Source organism: Mesoplodon densirostris, chromosome 17 (genome assembly GCF_025265405.1).
Source record: "Mesoplodon densirostris isolate mMesDen1 chromosome 17, mMesDen1 primary haplotype, whole genome shotgun sequence".
Taxonomy (NCBI): domain Eukaryota; kingdom Metazoa; phylum Chordata; class Mammalia; order Artiodactyla; family Ziphiidae; genus Mesoplodon; species Mesoplodon densirostris.
The window spans coordinates 48,900,890-48,916,600 of record NC_082677.1 but is presented as its reverse complement, the minus strand read 5'-3'; the positions used below and the strand labels follow the sequence as shown (position 1 = coordinate 48,916,600).

At 36.1% G+C, this 15,711-nt stretch overlaps 1 protein-coding gene across 1 annotated transcript in view; it reads right to left on the bottom strand.

Moving 5' to 3' along the window:
* Positions 1-4,741: 4,741 nt before the first annotated feature.
* Positions 4,742-15,711, bottom strand: part of UCHL3 (ubiquitin C-terminal hydrolase L3) — a 42,709-nt gene continuing 31,739 nt past the window's right edge. Inside the window, exons 6-8 of the mRNA XM_060079874.1 lie at positions 10,667-10,742; positions 5,697-5,755; positions 4,742-4,951 (exon numbers count right to left, since the gene is read on the bottom strand). Coding sequence (XP_059935857.1) covers positions 4,868-4,951; positions 5,697-5,755; positions 10,667-10,742 — 219 coding nt within the window. The 3' untranslated portion in view covers positions 4,742-4,867. The remainder of the gene's footprint in view (positions 4,952-5,696; positions 5,756-10,666; positions 10,743-15,711) is intronic.

Sequence of the window (15,711 nt, the reverse complement as noted above, 5' to 3'; positions counted from 1 at the left end):
TTTCAGACCTTGCCAGAGAATTCTGTAAGATTAAAACATGATTAAACTTTCTATGTGTACAAATCCATCTAAATTATCTCTAAAAACCTTCACGGTGATTACACACTTTTCAAACTGGTTTTACTTTAACTTCAGTCAGGGATTTTAATAATATGCAGAGAATTTAGACCAAAGTTATTTTCCTATTCAAGGTATGAATGTGTATGTACATATATATACATGCACATATATGCATATGTACATACATATATACCATATATACTTATTAATGTCCAGATAATGTATATACACCCACGCATGCATATATATATGCATGCGTGGGTGTAAATACACCTATATACATGTATGTAAACTTTCCCTAAAAGAAATAAATTTCTATAAATAGAAGTTTTTAAAAAGTAATGAAAATATGCCTCTTTGCAATTTTCTTATAAGCATCAATATAGGAATCTTAAGCCTATAGATGCTTCTTTTGAAAACTATAGTAGTAGTCAAACATTAATGGCTAGGGGCTTCCCTGGTGGCACAGTGGTGCAGGGGACACGGGTTCGAGCCCCGGTCCGGGAAGAACCCACATGCTGTGGGGCAACTAAGCCTGTGCACAACTACTGAGCCCGCGCTCTAGAGCCTGTGAGCCACAACTACTGAGCCCATGTGCCACAACCACTGAGCCCGCATGCCTAGAGCCCATGCTCCGCAACAAGAGAAGCCACCACAATGAGAAGCCGGTGCACCACAATGAAGAGTAGCCCCCGCTCGCTACAACCAGAGAAAATTCCACGCGCAGCAACGAAGACCCAACACAGCCAAAAATAAATAAAATAAAATAAATTTATTAAAAAAACATTAATGGCTAAAAACCTCTTAAACTATATTTTCATTAAATGAAACAAGCAGGTTTATGTTATAGAGAACCCAGTTATAAAGCTTACCTAATAAATACTGTACACAAATCTAAGATGGAAATTAAATTTAAATCAAATCTTTGTTTAAATAATTTTTCAGAATTAAAGATCGTTTGCATTTAAGCTATATTAAAGTTTGATTCACCATAAAATACAGCTAACTTCTGTTTTAGTCACAAATGAACACAATATATTGGGGGTTAAATATTATAGAGTTTATAAATGCTCCTCTGTTTCAATAATTTAAAGCAAATCATTACACCTGCTGAAAGGTGATGTTTAGTCAGCTCTCAAAAGTCCACCAAGAAAAAATTTAAAGTTTCATTTTAGTCAGTCCCATTTCCCCAAAACATATTATGGTCCTTAACAGCAGCATACAGAAATGACCCAGAACTTGACATACAAATGGCCAACAGGCACATGAAAAGATGCTCAATGTTGCTTATCATCAGGGAAATGCAAATCAAAACCACAATGAGATATCACCTCATGTCTCTTAGAATGGCTATCATCAAAAAGACCACAAACAACCAATGTTAGTGAGGATGTGGAGAAAAAGAAACCCTCAGACACTTGGTGGGAATGTAAATTGGTGCAGACACTGGGGAAAACAGTATGGAGGCTGCTCAAAAAACTAAAAATAGAACTGCCATATGATCCAGCAACTGCATTCCTGGGTGTAGTTTTCCTGAAGAAAACAAAGACACTAATTCAAAAGATAAATGAACCCCAATGGTCACAGCAGCATTATTTACAATTGCCAAGATATGAAAGCAACCAAAGTGTATATCAACAGATTAATGGATAAAGAAGATGTGGTATATATACAATGGAATATTACTCAGCCATAAGGAGTGACATTTTGCCATTTGCAACAACATGGATGGGCCTAGAGGGCGTTATGCTTAGTGAAATGTCAGGCAGAGAAAAACAAATACTGTTAGTTATCACTTATATGTGGAATCTAAAAAAATAAAACAAAGGCATGAATATAACAAAACAGAAATAGATTCACAGATATACAAAACAAACTAGTGTTTACCAGTGGGGAGTAGGGAGAGGGAAGGGAGGAAGGGCAAGATAGGGGTATGGGATTAAGAGACACAAACTACTATGTGTAAAATAAATAAGGATATATTGTACAGCACATGAAATGTGGCCAATATTTTATAATAATTTTAAATGGAGTACAATCCATAACAATTTTGAATCACTATGTTGTACACCTAAAACTAATATTATAAATCAAATATACCTCAATAAAAATTTTTTTTAAAGTTAGTACTCAACCTAGAAAACTTTGAGAAACTATGTAAATTCTTGCTAACATGTCACTGATTAAGAATCTATTAAGAAATTATGGGACTTCCCTGGTGGCGCAGTGGTTAAGAATCCGCCTGCCATTGCGGGGGACATGGGTTCGAGCCCTGGTCCGGGAAGATCCCACACACCGTGGAGCAACTAAGCCCGTGTGCCACAACTACTGAGCCTGCACTCTAGAGCCCGCGTGCCACAACTACTGAAGCCTGTGCGCCTACAGCCCATGCTCTGCAACAAGAGAAGCCACCGCAATGAGAAGCCAATGCACCGCAACGAAGAGTAGCCCCCGCTCGCCGCAACTAGAGAAAGCCCGTGTGCAGCAACAAAGACCCAATGCAGCCAAAAATAAATAAATAAACAAATTTATAAAATAAAAAAAAGGAAATTATATAGGAGAAATCCAGCAAGGTAACAGGCAGAACACTGCTTAGGAATATTTAAAATATTTAAGATGATACACAAGATAAATTTGAGGACAAAATGCAAACAATGTAACAAAAAACCCGAACACTTTGTTGTTATTGGCATGCCAAAGCATCATCTCTATCTACTATCCATTTACAGCATTGTTTCAGATTATTTCTTCACCCCTATTGCCAACACTTCATTCAGGCCCTCTTCAGATAGGTCGAAAGTGACCTCATTATAGTCTATTTTTTCTAATCCAGTGCTTCCCAGACTTAATATGAATCACTCAGGGATCTTGTTGAAAACACAGATTCTGATTCAGTAGGTAAAGGGTGGGGTCTGAAATTCTTCATTTCTAACAAGTTCCCCAAGTAATACTGATGTAACCACACTTTGAATAACAAACAGCTAATTTATTCAACTTTTTTAAAGGTGTACAATTTATTTAATGCATTTATATATTGCAAAATAATTACCATAGTGTTAACACCTGCATCAAGTTACTGACCATTTCTTTTTTTAAATTAATTTTTAGTGGAGTATAGTTGGTTTACAATGTTGTGTTAGCTTCTGCTGTACAACAAAGTGAATCAGTTATACACATATATATATAACCACTCTTTTAGATTCTTTTTTTTTTTTGGCTGTGCCATGTGGCACGCAGGATCTTAGTTCCCTGACCAGGGATCGAACCCATGCCCCCTGCGTTGGGAGCACAGAGTCTTAACCACTGGACCACCAAGGAAGTCCCTCTTTTTTAGATTCTTAAAATACCACTTATCTCATGTTGCAGCCTCAGGAATCCACCCTAACTCAGTGAAGCACGTATAAAACATCTACATTCAATTCTACGGGTTCAGAACTTCATTCTGGACCAATCTGGTCTTTCTTCTGCTATACTCATTCCACCCCATCTCTGCTCTGGTTTTTTTTTTTTTTTATTGTTGTTTTGTTTTGTTTTGTTTTGTGGGGGGGTAAAATGTATATACAGTGAAGTAAGATTTCAATGAGTTTTGCTAAATGTATACACCTGTGTAACCAATATTCTGAAAAGATGAAGGACCATCACACCAACCCTGTGTTTTGACGTTAACTCTTCAAATACTCTTCCACTTTTCCACTGCCTTCCACCTTATCCTTTAAGACTTAACTGAAGCCCCTTCTTCTTCAAAACACACCCCAAATTCACTCACATACCTCAATCTAAATTACTACTAATTTTAAGACCCTAGCCATCACTATCTGTCTCTTAACTAAAGCAGTGGGTTCCTCACGTCTCTCTACCCCATTCTTATCCCCCTCCCCAATATATTATCCACAGAGTAGTCAGTGATATAAAATTATAAACCAAATCAGGTCACTCTCCTGCTTAAAACCCTCCAATGGCTTACCATCACACCTGCAATAAATCCAAATTCCTTTCCCTGTATTCCTGTATCACTAAGCCCTCCTACTCTGACCTTATCTCTTGTTATCTTCCCATTATTTTCAATGCTCTGGTCATATGAACCTTTTTTTCTGGTCCTACAACACAGTGAGACTTGCCTACTTTAGGGACTCTGCATTAATTATTCCCTCTATTCTCCCCACCACTCTCCCCTCTTCTCCCATTTCTATGACTGGCTACTTTTTGCTATTCAGATCTCAACTTCAAAGTTACCTCTCACAGAAGCCTTCCCTAACCACAAAAATCTAAAGTATCCACTCAGTCACTCTCTAACACAAATCCGACTTTAATTTCTGCACAGCAGTCATTGGTATGTATCTTACTCATGTGCTTATCATCTGTCCATTCTCACAAGAACATAAGCTCCGTGACTAAGGAACTTGCCCACAGTGTTCACTGCTGTAACTCCAGCGCCTAGAACAGTGTCCAGCTCATTAAAAGTAGATGCTAACCAAATGTTTGCTAAATAAATATATATGTTCATACTATGCAGATGGAAATTGTGCCTGTGTGCCAATACAGAATCTCCCATGACATTCAAAGAGAGTAAGAAAGATACAGCTAGTCATCCAATAAGGTAAATCCTTCATGAGAAAGAAACGGAAGAACTGCAGCTTTAATTTGAGGCAAAAATAATATAAAACACAGATTAAGCCAAAGCTTAGTTCACATAAAGTTTAATCAGTCAAGTTAATGAAAATATCAAAATTTTTGAGTTAGTGTATGGCAGAAGAAACTTAATTTTGTTGCAAATAATACTGTGTTTGGTGTTTCCATTCCGGACAAGCTAAGCTGCAGAAAGAGCAATGGCATTGAACCTCAGCTCATCAGGGTCACGTTCCATAAACTTCTTGCAAACTTCTATGGCATCCTATAGGGAAAAAAGATACATCATCTTTCAATTTTAAAACGTGTTTTACTTAAAACTGATAAATAAATGTTTCACGTTTTCCTAATCCACACTAATTTTATACTGCAGACTTCTTTTCTCAAATAAAAAATAACTTAAAGGACACTAGAAGAGTGAATGGCTGGTGGTTTAATTTGATTAGTATGAAAATATAAGATCCGCTAAGTGCTCTTTCTTAAAATGCTTTTAAGAAACTTTTAACATGAAAATTACATATTTTATTGATTCTAAGCCATAAAATTTGTTCGTAAATTTAAAAATCTCTAAGATCAAGATATAAATGATGGTATCTTGGATTTAATGAAATATGGGATATGATGTGCATCTCTTTCAATACTATTCTCGTCTTTTTCAAATTTGATACTTGTTCACAGAAAGAGCTCTGCAAACCTCTTTATTTGCTGTAGATTTTTAACGCTAGTTCAAATTTTTCTTTTTGGATTTTCTCAAGAGAGCCAGGACAAGGAGAAATACAGAAAAAGGTTATACCAGTTATCTTTTAATTTATTTATTTTTGCCATGCCACGTGGCATGCGGGATCTTAATTCCCCGACCAGGGATCGAACCTGTGCCCCCTGCAGTGGAAGTGTGGAGTCTTAACCACTGGACTGGCAGGGAAGTCCTATACCAGTTATCTTTAGAGATGTTTTAAAAATAACAAGAACATTAATGACACTGAAGGTGGGCCAACAAGTTTTATTGTTACCTCTAATAAAGTTTCATCACTAGTTTCCCCATGGTTAATTGGAAATGGTTTCCGTCCATCTGTGGAAAATAGATGAACAGGTGAATGGTTAGTTGTTTGTATAGGATAATGTACTTTCTTTCTTTCTTTTTAATACTATAAACAATTAACAACATGTATTTCATGTACAAGTTTTTCCAATCACCAAGAAATATCCTTTATCCATATTGTTTTGTTTTATGTGGGATCTAATCAAGAATCACATATTCTATTTAGTTATCCTATCTCTTTAGTCCCCCTTAATTAAGAATGACAGGATAATGTACTTTCAACTTCCATTTTCCTCTTCCCACAATGAGGCAAAAGTTAAAAGATAAAATAATATATCCTAAAACAAACACTTTAAGTATGCTACCTATGAATATTTTAACACTAGTAGTTATTTAGAACCTTGCTTCCATGTTTGAAAGCCTATATTACCTTCATAAACAGACATTATTAGAAATATATACTATTGGCTTTAATTTCCTAAAAAGAATATGCAAAATTAATGTCAGCTTTTCAAAAGTTATGACCATCAGAAATATAAAAAATTTCTTTCTTCACTTTAAAGCCTTCTGATGAAGGCTCCTAAGTAAGACTGACATGTTTATACCAATGAAAGGAAGCCACTACAAGGTTTATATATTACTACTACTAATTGTGTACCAAGGTAGGAGTATAGACCAACAATCTAAATAACCTAGAATTATTTTACTGACCACCAAAAGTAATCAGTATCACCTTGAAAAAACTAGTACTTTTTCAATACTATGAAAAATGAAAAAGTCCAGAATTATATAAACTCCTGCTAACCCAAAGTTAACTGATACTCTCTATACAAGCCTATAATTTCAGATGTTTTATAAGTGGCACATCAAGTTCAAGCCATAAAACACAATTCCCTCTATAATTTCATGGCTTCTAAACATAATAAAAAGTTTTGAATCAATATGTATACATAGTGACAGACCTGGACTAAAAGATACTACTTTTAAAGAAAATATGAGGGAAGATTAACCAAACCAAAAAGCAAAACAGGACAATTATGAAATCTGGAGAAATAAAAAAGTTGAAAAGAAAAGTACATTGACTATGGCTCATCTGAGAATAGTATTTCTGTAGTCATAAGAATATAAACAACTATAACAACACTGGAAGACCAGGAAAAAGTAAACCATGTATTTTGTGATTGGGAGGGAGAGGTAGGTAAAGAGGGTGACAAAGGAAAGCTAGATTATCTTCATTGTGGGGAGCTAAGGAATAACATTAGGTAACTTCCACCTCTAGCCAGAATGAAATAATGTACTGGACTAGGCCTTCCACTGGAAACAACTAAAGACCTGGACTAAATATCTGAAACCATTGTTTTATAGATCGGGAAACAGGTAGCCCAGAACTGTTCGTAAGCCTAACAGTAATATCCATTATCTGCCTGTGCTGGAAAGGAAAACCCAAGCAGCCTACAGCAGCCTCAATTAGGAGACTGAGGGGAAAGAGAGCAGAGTTCAAGGAGGCTGAGGCAGTTGGAGTTTGCACAATGCCAGGAAGAAGGTAGCTACACACTTTGGCGAGCTGTTGCTCTTTGTCTGGGACCAGGCCAGGATCAGTGGGCCAGCTGGGGGCGGGAAGCAGTGTGTCTGGAACAGAGCTTTGGGCTGGGGTGGTCAAGAGCTTGTTTACATACCAGGGGAATGCTTAAATCAGAAAAGAAATGAAGGATAATGAGAGCTAGATTTCCCATGTTCAGAAAAGGAAGTCACAAATATGGATAACACTAGAATAAACTGTATAATATTAGGTTAGAATTATAAATGTGGATGTAGATAAATGCTTTTTAATATATAGAGAAACAGATATAATTGTGTGTGCATGGATATCCATATTCCCATACATGTATCTATGTATATAATACATACAAATATTTCCTAGCTCTGTCCTCTGAGAAAGCCTAGAAGTAATGATATCTTAATAGCAATGAACACACTTAGCACCCAGGTCTTGGTTCTAATCATTATTTTCCAATAAAAGGAACCAGGGCTCCTTGGAGAAGTGGCTGAACACAGGGCTGGGGCACGGAAAACAAAGGATGAACCAGGAAATGTTGTTCTACTAGAAAGTTAGAAAGTGCTCAAAAGAATGACAGGGACACATCAAAAGGACATATGCCAAGAACTACATGAAGCCCTAAGGACAAGAGGTGATAATAGAAAGATGAATAACTCAGTCCCTTTCATCAGCTAACCTTACAATTAGAAGGTTAATAGAGAATGAATGCATTAAAGACTACCACTACCCTTTGTTATACAATTGTCCCGTAGAAATTACCTTGCACCACTTCTATAATCACATAGCCTTGTTTTTTAAAATAAGGGTACTTAGAAATGACTTTTTTTTTTTTTTTTTTTTTTTTTTTTTGCGGTACGCGGGCCTCTCACTGTTGTGGCCTCTCCCGTTGCGGAGCACAGGCTCTGGACGCGCAGGCTTAGCGGCCATGGCCCACGGGCCCAGCTGCTCCGCGGCATGTGGGACCTTCCCAGACCGGGGCACGAACCCGTGTCCCCTGCATCGGCAGGCAGACTCTCAACCACTGCGCCACCAGGGAAGCCCAGAAATGACTTTTTTCTTAAAACCCATATGCTGTTCTCTTACCCACTGTTTGCTATGCACTGACTCAATACTCCTCTTGCTCAACATTCCTTTTAACTTTCTTAGGAATTTGCGTCAGGGCTACCACCAATTCCCCTTGCAATGAGTCAGCAGATGCCCATCTTCATTTGTCTTGCATTCATCCCTGTCCTCTCTAACATCTCAAAGATTCCAGCTATTCTTTAGAACTCTGAAATTCTTTAAACTCATTTAGAGAATGTAATCCTCAAAGGGCTCGAATTCTCTATCAGCAACATCGATCTATCTTTCTTCCTGCTAAAGAATACTTGAACCAAACAAGACCTCAGTAGTTCTGCCTTTCTTTTCTGATGTGCTTAGTTCAAACCAATTTTAAAATACTTTGGTGTTGATCTTGGCATGCTACTAAAAAGAACCATTCTGCATATGTAGCCTATCCCTGATACACGTCTTTCCTTCTACTGCCCTTTTAGTCTCTGAGCTCAGAAAGCTAGCTAGTCAGTCACACTGAGGTTTTTAGACAACTCATTCCTTCCCATGAGATGATCAGATTTTTTTCTTCTGAATATCTTCTAGATGTTATTGTTTGCTCTATTATGAAGTCTCCCATTCTGAAAGTCACCATTACTTTTATAGTCTCTAGTTATGGATCACATTTATCACTCCTCTGGCCTTTCCTAAATCTACTTTCTTGAAGTCAGCAGAATGTGTCTGTAAGTCTCAGCACACTCTTTATTTCCACTTCTACTAGTTACTCTTTATTATTCAGAATTCAGAGCAGAAACTAGCTTCCAGCAATCAGACATTTGAAATCCCCAATCCCTATTACATTTTATCTTTATGTAGATTCTAGAGACTGAATTAGCAAAGCATATGTTCCAAATTGCTCTGCAGGTCTGTTATATACTCGGATGACAACTATTTCACTTTAGTTTGATTCCTACTCAAATCACTCTACTATTGTAGATGACCCACAGGGATGTACATTCCTTTCCTCGTCCCCTTTAATAGAGCCACTTCTTTTTAATGGAGTGTATGATTCTGTTGCCATATTCCAAATATCAAATCCATCTAAATTTTATGGACCACATTTACAGTCACAATCAGAGTCCTTTTGGAACTCTTCAGTCTTTAAGTAAGTTAAGGAAAATGAAAGTGAAAAGTTAATATTTACAGCAAATGAGAAGAAAGAGAACTAAAAATCATGGTATCTAGACATTGAAAAGGATTTCACTTTTCTGTTTCTTTATTCGGCCTTTTTTAATCGAAGAAGGTCTCAGAGAGAAAGACAAAAAGGACTCATAAGTACTATCTACCAATTTTGAAAGAATCATAAAAGTTTCTTCTGTCTGAATGAATCAATTTAAACTATCCTCGGGTTATTATCCTCTAAAATTATCCTCTAATTATCCTTTAATTATCAATTAAAATATCCTCTCCTCCAAATACAAACTAAAGTAGTCCACCTATAGTTAAACGTTTAAAAGGTAAGTGCAAGGGCCTCCCTGGTGGCGCAAGTGGTTGAGAGTCCGCCTGCCGATGCAGGGGATGCGGGTTCGTGCCCCGGTCTGGGAGGATCCCATATGCCGCGGAGCGGCTGGGCCCGTGAGCCATGGCCGCTGAGCCTGCGCGTCCGGAGCCTGCGCGTCCGGAGCCTGTGCTCCGCAACGGGGGAGGCCACAACAGTGAGAGGCCCGCATACCGCAAAAAAAAAAAAAATAAATAAAAAAAATAAAAAATAAAAGGTAAGTGCAGGAATAGGCCAAAATACCAAGTAATTAATCATGGCTACTTTGACACATGCCTTAGGGAACTGTTGCCAGAAAACATAGACTCCTGTAAAGTCTTTTTAAAAATCAGATATGATACAAAGGGATAGTACAAAAGCCTGAAAACTAGTGATACTCATTATTGAATACAAAAACTAGTCATTATGAATAATACACTATGTTTTAAAACTAGTTTCAGGATCAAGATGGTTCATCCAAGATGTTGATGATAACCAACTCAAAAATTTAGTAAAGACTGCTGAAGTGATTTACAGGAGTTTCCTAAATGATTTAGCAAAACATTTTCCTGCTTTGCTAAAATGCAAAGGTGGTATGCAGGAATTCTTGAATTATAAGTTACTTGAACATCAAAAACATATTTATTTTTTCTAGTAAAAACTTTTAAATGGAAAACTTCCATTATGCCAACTCAATGTTATAGGGTAATCAATTAACTTAGGTAAACACAATAAATATCAACAGTCATGTTTATCATAAATACAGATTTCCCCATTTACTATTTCTTTCCCCAGGATAAATTAAAATAGTTCTTACCTAATTCATAGAGATGCCCATCTACATGAACTAATGCAATAAAATGAAGATCTACTTTTTCATCTATATTTGGTGCCTGGAATAGGAGGGGAAAATACATATTATATATATTAGTAGTCAAACAAATCAATCAACTACATGTAAACACATACAAATAATATCAAATGACATGAAAAAACATTTATCCAATATAATTCAAGGCTTAATCTTTGATATAGTGGACAGAGTGAACATGCCTACATTTATAACAAATGTGCTTGACCATCAACAAGGAAAACACTGACTCAAGGCACACCTTTCTTAATCTCAATTGATTTTAACCTAATTTGTTCACTCTGGAAGCCCAGCACCTAGCACAACACCTGGTACATAGTAAGTATACAGTGTATACTTGCTGAATGAAATGAATGCATGAACTAATTTGTCTAATTTCTGAAATTTGAAATAATAAAGTTTTAAGAAGTTTAATAATAGCATAAACAGAGTTTAAAAAAAACTCTTTGCAAGTTAAATTTTAGGACATCAAGAAAGTGAGTTCTTCCCTTAATGATGTAACCTTAATCTCATTTTTTGAAAAATGCAATATAGACTTAGAATAAAATAAGTATTTTTATTCATCCTAGATTCAAAAGGTTTAAAAACGGAGAGAAGGGTTTCCCTGGTGACGCAGTGGTCGAGAGTCCGCCTGCCGATGCAGGGGACACGGGTTCGTGCCCCAGTCCAGGAAGATCCCATATGCCGCAGAGCGGCTAGGCCTGTGAGCCATGGCCACTGAGCCTGCGTGTCCGGAGCCTACGCTCCTCAACGGGAGCGGCCAGAGCAGTGAGAGGCCCACATACCACCAAAAATAAAATAAAATAAAATAAAATAAAATGAAGAGAAGCAGGAACATAGCCCAAAAGATTAAAGGAGAAAAAGGGAATATGAACAAGTTAAAGTAAAATTTAACTTAGCCTACGATTTTTCTCTTGTTTCTCAGTGAACTATTTGATATTAAAATTATACCTAGGTTTTTTTAGCTTGCCAAATTCAATTTGCATGAGCAACTTGTGCTACATTTCTTAGACATTCAAATAACTTATGCAAGTCAATACATGATAAACTAGCACTGTTTACAATATATAGGAACTACACAGATAACACTAATATGTGTTAGCTATATACCAAATCTAAATGGTTTGAAATGAAATATAATCACTGTTAAATGTAAGTACAAATTTTAGAGGCAAACATTTTAAAGAGGCATAATCAAGTTATATCTCATATTATTTAATATCCAGTAAGTAGCACAACGGTATCAACTCTAAAATTTCTATTTTTTACCCTCAAGTAATTATATAATTTTAAGTTTTAAGTAATACGAAGTTTTCAGATGCAGAAATTGAAAGGAACAGAACAAACATTACTATCTTGGATTTACTGGATGCCTCTAAAGCATTTACAGAGTGACTCATCTAACCTCGTATTGTTCTTCAGAGATTATTGCCCTCAAATTACGAATGGCAACAACGCAACGTAAATTGCTGTGGTCAACTAGCTCTTCCTAAATTCAACTTAGAACTAAAGAATTTCACAGTTGGTAGGAATCACAGTTACGTAGTTTTACTGTTGCTCCAATGCTGGACTGCTCTCTATTGTAGCCCCATCTTGTGGTATCCCTGCAAACAACAGGGAACTGCCACTAGGTTTTCAGGCAGTCCATTCCATTTTGAGTTTTGTTAGAATTATCCCTCATATTGAGGCAAAAAATGTTTCCCAATATTTTCCATCATCTTAAAAAAGTCTAATCCCTCTTGAACATGATATTTCTTCAAACACTTAAAGACAGTGATAATGAGTTCCCTTATTTTACTGGTCAGAGAATCAAAGATTTTAGTGATCATTCAATCCAATACCCCCATTTCACCAATGACCAGAGAGAATCCAATTTTTCAAGGTTAAATCTAGGCAATTCAACAAACTATAAATTCAATTCTATAACACTAAGAACACTACAAAAAATTCCTTATCCAACTAGGAAAGGGGCTTGATTTACTTATTTTAAGATAATTCTCCAGTAGGATATAAAGTATATTTTAAATCTTTTGAGCTATTATGTCTTTAAAATTATTACTTATTTTAACACCATCTCTTCTTAAGAATAATACTTCTAATAGCTTCTGGTTTTTATATTTTGTCAGTAAATACAACTATGCTAGAGATAAAAGTAATACAACCAGAACCAGAGACCTGAATATGTACCCAACCCCTGTGAGCACTGGGTTTCTTATCTGTTCTGAGGTTTAAACAAAATGCATGAAACTACTTTAGAAACTGTTAAGTGCCATATAAACATTATGTGTTATTACAATACTAAGACTACATTATTACAAATGTAAGAAGTCACTAAATCAAGTGACTCAAAATTGTGAGTCATTGTACCTTTTATCCAAAAGTGCATACTAAAAATACAAAACACTAAAGAGGGCATGAAAAGCCTTCAAACTATTATAAAAGATAAATGCTCAAAATTTCTAAACCTTCCACAAGACCTCAGCGCCTATTACAAGCCTTTTCCTTTGGTCAACTTCAATTAGTCAGAGTCTGAAATCTATAATTATCCAATTGCTTAAACATTATTCCACTGAAAACAAGAACAATACATAAAAAGCAAATTCCAGTAAGTCTTCTGTTTCAAAAAATGACCAATAACTAACAAAAGGCAAAAATCAGAAGCTACAGATTAGATAATTTTTACCTATATTTTTATATCTTATTTTTTACAAAGTTTCTTAATTTAGAACATACTTCTTATTACCTTGAATTAAAAAAACGATTAGATAGAAATTAACTAAATGCTAAATAAAATTTTCAAATTATAAAAAATAGTTTAAATTTAATTTATAATTGTGGCGTTAAATATATACCAAGCACTGTTCTAAGTGCTTTATAAGAATTGACCAATTAATTGTCATATAAACCATATGAGGTAGGTAATATAGTTATAGCCATTGTACTGTCAAGAAAATTGAGGCACAGAAGTGTTAGGTAACATGCGCTGGGTCACAAAGCTAGTAAGTGATAGAATCTGGTTTCAAATCCAGGCAATGTCATTCTAGAATCCATGTTCTTAACCACTAGGCTATGAAAACACTTATGAAGCTATAAAGCAATGGAATTAACATGGGAAAAAGATCAGTATTACATAAAAACATAAAACTGAGAATGCCAATTTTTATGACATGTTCATTTATATTTAGAATATTTTTTAAGTACAAAGTAATTTATTCCTATTTGGAATCAACTGTGCCCAAGTCAGAATTTAGAAAATTAGGGTTTTACTCTGATCATCTAATTCACTTATATCTCCTACTGTGCCAGCGTATGGCACAGTAGGGAAGCAATAAATATCAGATGGATAAATAAATATGACAAATGCATGTTGTGACCCAGTGAGGATAATGAAATAGAGAGACACCAGTTTGTTGATACCAGTTTGTTGACGAAAGGCTATTTTGATGACCATACTGATATTTGGTGGAAGCAGATGTTTAAGGAAAAGTGCCAAGACTCCACCTCATAGTTTGAGAATAGCTCTAGAAGAGTAAATAAGGGAAAGGAAAGAATGTCTGACACCGACTTTTAATTTTTTTAAGCATGAAAGTATGTGTAGTCAGACTTCCTCTGGCTTCAAAAGTCACGATGATTTACTGAAGTGTCAAGTTTCTTATAAATGTGTGGCGTACGCCAAATCTTTCAGATGTAGCATTTCTAGGTAGGCTCTGCCAAGCTATAGTCATTACCATTAATTTTCTAAAACATCAGAAAGACAAGAACTATAGTTGCCATCCTGCATCTTATTTCAATTATGAGAATTATTAGAATTCCATCATCAGCCTCAACATTTAAGGTAATTAGCACGATTACAAGAACAAATGTACTTTTTAACAGTTTGCTAATATTATCAACTTAAGAAGGAGAAATTATAAAATTTGTGGGAAGTCTATATCAATTCACAGGGAGAAAAATCGTCACCTCCTACTTGAGAAAAGATCTTTAGAAACTGAATAGGCAGGGAAGATTGGATCAAGATTAAACCAAGTACCTGAGCCACCTCAGGGAATAAAACAGCTTAGATGAAACACCCTACACCATGGAGGCTTAGATTAAGGATAGAGTAAGTAAAATAACCCCACAGCATGACAAGAGACTAAAGTCATGTTCAGAAACATGAAAAAAAAATAAAGTAAGAGATGGCAAAGAACTCAGACGGTACACAGCATTTGTTGACCTGAGTCAACTAAATGAAATTGGAAAGATGAAGGGTAAGAGAATACATATTCACTTTAACAACTGACAGGAACTTAAACATTATCATGAATGTCGATCAGCACTCATCAAAAGGCAGGGAGGGACCTGCTGGCGTTATATGGAGTGGAAAGATGGATGTTCACCAAGGCACTGGTGAGGGTCAAGCTGGACTGCAAAACATAGAGGTATGCTTGCAGTCTTACTTGGGGAGAAAAAGCTAATGGTTGATGAACCAAGAGAAAAGCGCTCTGAAGACTGAAGAAGCTTAAGGGAAAAAATGGACTGCCCCTGTCACTGGAAGAAGAGATGGAAGATTGACTACACTTACAACAGAATGGAGACCCAAAGATGGTAGGCGTAAGAAGGGTCGCCAGCGACGAAGACGGAGAGATGGACTGGTAGCCTTTGCAGGGCCTACATGGTTACGTTTGGCCCAGGGCAGGGATGCATGGTGACACCATGATGAGGCCTTCGCTCTGCAGTGGCTAGAATGAGGCTGTGATGAGCATGGCGAGGAGGACTACATAATTAAAAAAGAGAACATTTTACTGAGACCACGTTACTGGGAGATCAGTTATTCTTAAAAGCACCGTATGGTCATACTTGGATTTATATGGTCTAGTATTTTTAATCAATCATAATTTAGAAAAGGATCGTAAATGAATATTAGTTAAAGGTACGTGAAGCGGAAATACATAACCTAAGTATCAGGTTATATTCCATAGCTTCTGTTAAGTGCACATCTAAACTATCCT